At 44.8% G+C, this 2,751-nt stretch overlaps 1 protein-coding gene across 1 annotated transcript; it reads right to left on the bottom strand.

Moving 5' to 3' along the window:
- Nucleotides 1-1,480: 1,480 nt before the first annotated feature.
- LOC113360446 lies at nt 1,481-2,095 on the bottom strand. The gene has a single exon (XM_026603955.1). It carries the CDS (start codon nt 2,093-2,095, stop codon nt 1,481-1,483), a length of 615 nt encoding a protein of 204 aa, XP_026459740.1.
- Nucleotides 2,096-2,751: the final 656 nt, after the last annotated feature.

The raw sequence follows: 2,751 nt of genomic DNA, 5'->3' as shown, positions 1-2,751 counted from the left end.
TTTTTCATTGGAGGAGCCATCTACGAATATTTCCCACCTTCGTGAATTCTGAGGTTCTAATAGGTCCTATGTGTCTTTCTTGTCTTCCTCCATTCCCGGGATATCGTCTATCTCTGCTTCGTCGCGGAGAGGTAGGTCCCCAGAAATTCTGCTAAGATTTGTGATTTTTTAGCCTTCCTGGTTTCAAAGATGGTGTGGAACTGCTTGATCATGGCATTCCATTTTGCCACTCTTCCAATTTTCTCCGTGTTGTCGAGGATTTGACCTATCTGAGCCTTCGTGAAGACTCGAATAGTATGCGCGTCAAAATATATCCTTAGTTTCTGTGTTGCCACTACTAAGGCATATATAAGTTGCTCCACCTTGGTGTAGTTACGCTCCGCTGAACTGAGTGTCTTGCTGATGTAGTATATGGGCTTTTCTCCTTGTCCTTGGTCTCGTACCAATACTGCGCTCACAGCGTAGCTTGTTGCTGCTAAGTACAAGGTGAGAATTTCACCTGGCTCCGACTTCTGTAGGATGGGTACTGAATCCAAGTATTCCTTGATCTTCTGGAAAGCTTTCTCGCACTCCCTGGTACACATAAACCTGCTTCCTTTCCTTAGTGTATCGAAAATGCTTTGCATTTATCCGATGATATTTCTATGAATCTTCCCATGGAGGCTAAGATTCCATTTAACTTTTGTACTCCTTTTAGTGTTTGTGGAGATGGCATTTACATTATTGGTCTGACCCTTTCGGGGTCCACTTCTATTCCTCGCTTAGTTACCAAGTCCTAGGAATTTTCCTGAGGTTACTCCGAACGTGCATTTCTCCGGGTTTACTTTCATGTGGAAGATTCTCATGGATTCAAATATTTCCCTTAGGTATGAAAGGTGATTTTTTGCCTCTTTGCTTTTGACAAGCATATCGTCCACGTAGACCTCCAGTATCTTGCCTATCCATGGCTTGAAGATCCCGTCTACCAATCGCTGGTATGTTTCCCCCGCGTTCTTTGGTACAAAAGGCATCTTTGTATAGCAATAAAAACCTCGTGGGGTAAAGAACGCAGTATGCTCCCGGTCTTCTTCTGCAAGTGCGATTTGGTTGTAACCGGAGTATCCATCCATGAAGGAGGCCTTCGGTTGCATTGACTAGTTGGTCAATGTTTGGTAGCGGGTAGCTATCTTGAGGAAGGATTTGTTGAGATTGCTAAAATCGACGCGTATTCGTACGCCTCCGTTATTCTTAGGTACGATTACCATATTGGATATCCACCTTGCGGATACGTTGCTTGAATGGTGGCATTTCTGGTTTGAGCCGAAGATGGTGGGAGACCAAATTCGGATCAATTCCTGGCATGTCTTCCATCAACCACGCAAAGACATCTGCATAGTCCCATAGTAGCCTTTGTAGTTGCATCTCCTCATCTTCTTCTAGCAAAGTTCCGATGTTGATCGTAGAGGAGTGCATATCTGTAATTGTCATTTGGTGGAGACGTTCACCCCCGGAGTGGCGGAGCTGCTTGGCTCCGGAACTGAGGTGCTTCGGGTACTAAAAAGGCTCTGTCCTTCACTTCCTTGGTATTCGCCTTTCGTCTTTTTCTTTCGTATTGTTGGGCAGCGGCTCTTTCTTCGTTGAGCCTGACCTCATCCAGATTGCATAACCTTGCATCTTGCTGGTCACCTTTGATCTCCATTTCACCTATAGGTGTAGGGAATCGAAGGTACTGGTGATATGTTGAAGTTGTTCCTCGTAGTCGATGGACCCATGGCCTGCCCATGATTACATTGTATGGCGAAGGTGTTTCCACAACGCAGAACCTTGTATTGGTTACTAAGGGTACGACGTGCACCTGTAAGACAGTTTCTCCTTTTGGTCTAGAGACTTCTCCATTGAAACCATATATTGTGCAAGTGTATGAATCCATTTGCTCAGCTGTCAAACCCATACGTAGGTAAGGTTCATATAATAATACATTCAATGAGCTGCCCCCATCAATGAAGACCTTCGTGACGTTCCATCCGTGTATAGGAAGATTGATCACAAGTGGATCATTGTGCATCTCAACTTCTTGGTTGACATCTCTTCTTGAGAATGTTAATGGCGTAGCCATCCATTCTTCCCAAGTGCTAGTAGGTGGTCCGCTTAGCTTGAATACCTCGAGGGCTTCTAGCTTTCTTCTGTTTCAAGCTAACTTGAGGATGTCTTCGAGTAGATCCTCCTGACCTCCGCTGGAGAAGGTGATCATGTTGATGTATTTTCCGTCCTGAGGTAGTTCTACCCTTTTCTTGGGGGCTACCTCAGTATCAGCTGGTTGTATCTACACGTACTCCATGAACTTTCCTTCGTCTATGAATCTCTGGATCGTGTTTCTTAGGTGATAGAATGTATAAGTTGTATGCTCGTAGTACTGGTGGTACTCATAGTATTCCTTAGCCTCCTTTGTTTTATCCGGTTGCTTTCCCCTAGTGTTAGGGTACGGAAAACCCGACTTCGCTCCTTCCTTGCTTAGAATGTGGGAGAATGTGGTGTTTAACTTTGTGTAGACTTTGTCTACAAATTCTTCTCTTTCGATTCCTCTGCCTTTGCCATCTCCGTATTTGGATATTTTGTCTCGAGAGTTGGTCCTGCCCCTGGCTTCATTTTTCCTCTTAGGTATCTCCGGAATTGGTTCCAGAGAGTTGGTTCGTTGCGGATCTGTTGTCTTCTTTCCTTGTGCCCTAGGGTTGTCCTTCTGGATTTCTTCAAGTCTTACGTATCGATCTTGGA

This window comes from Papaver somniferum, chromosome 3 (genome assembly GCF_003573695.1).
Source record: "Papaver somniferum cultivar HN1 chromosome 3, ASM357369v1, whole genome shotgun sequence".
Lineage (NCBI taxonomy): Eukaryota > Viridiplantae > Streptophyta > Magnoliopsida > Ranunculales > Papaveraceae > Papaver > Papaver somniferum.
Note: the sequence above shows the minus strand (reverse complement) of the source record. Positions and strands in the feature narration are given on the sequence as shown.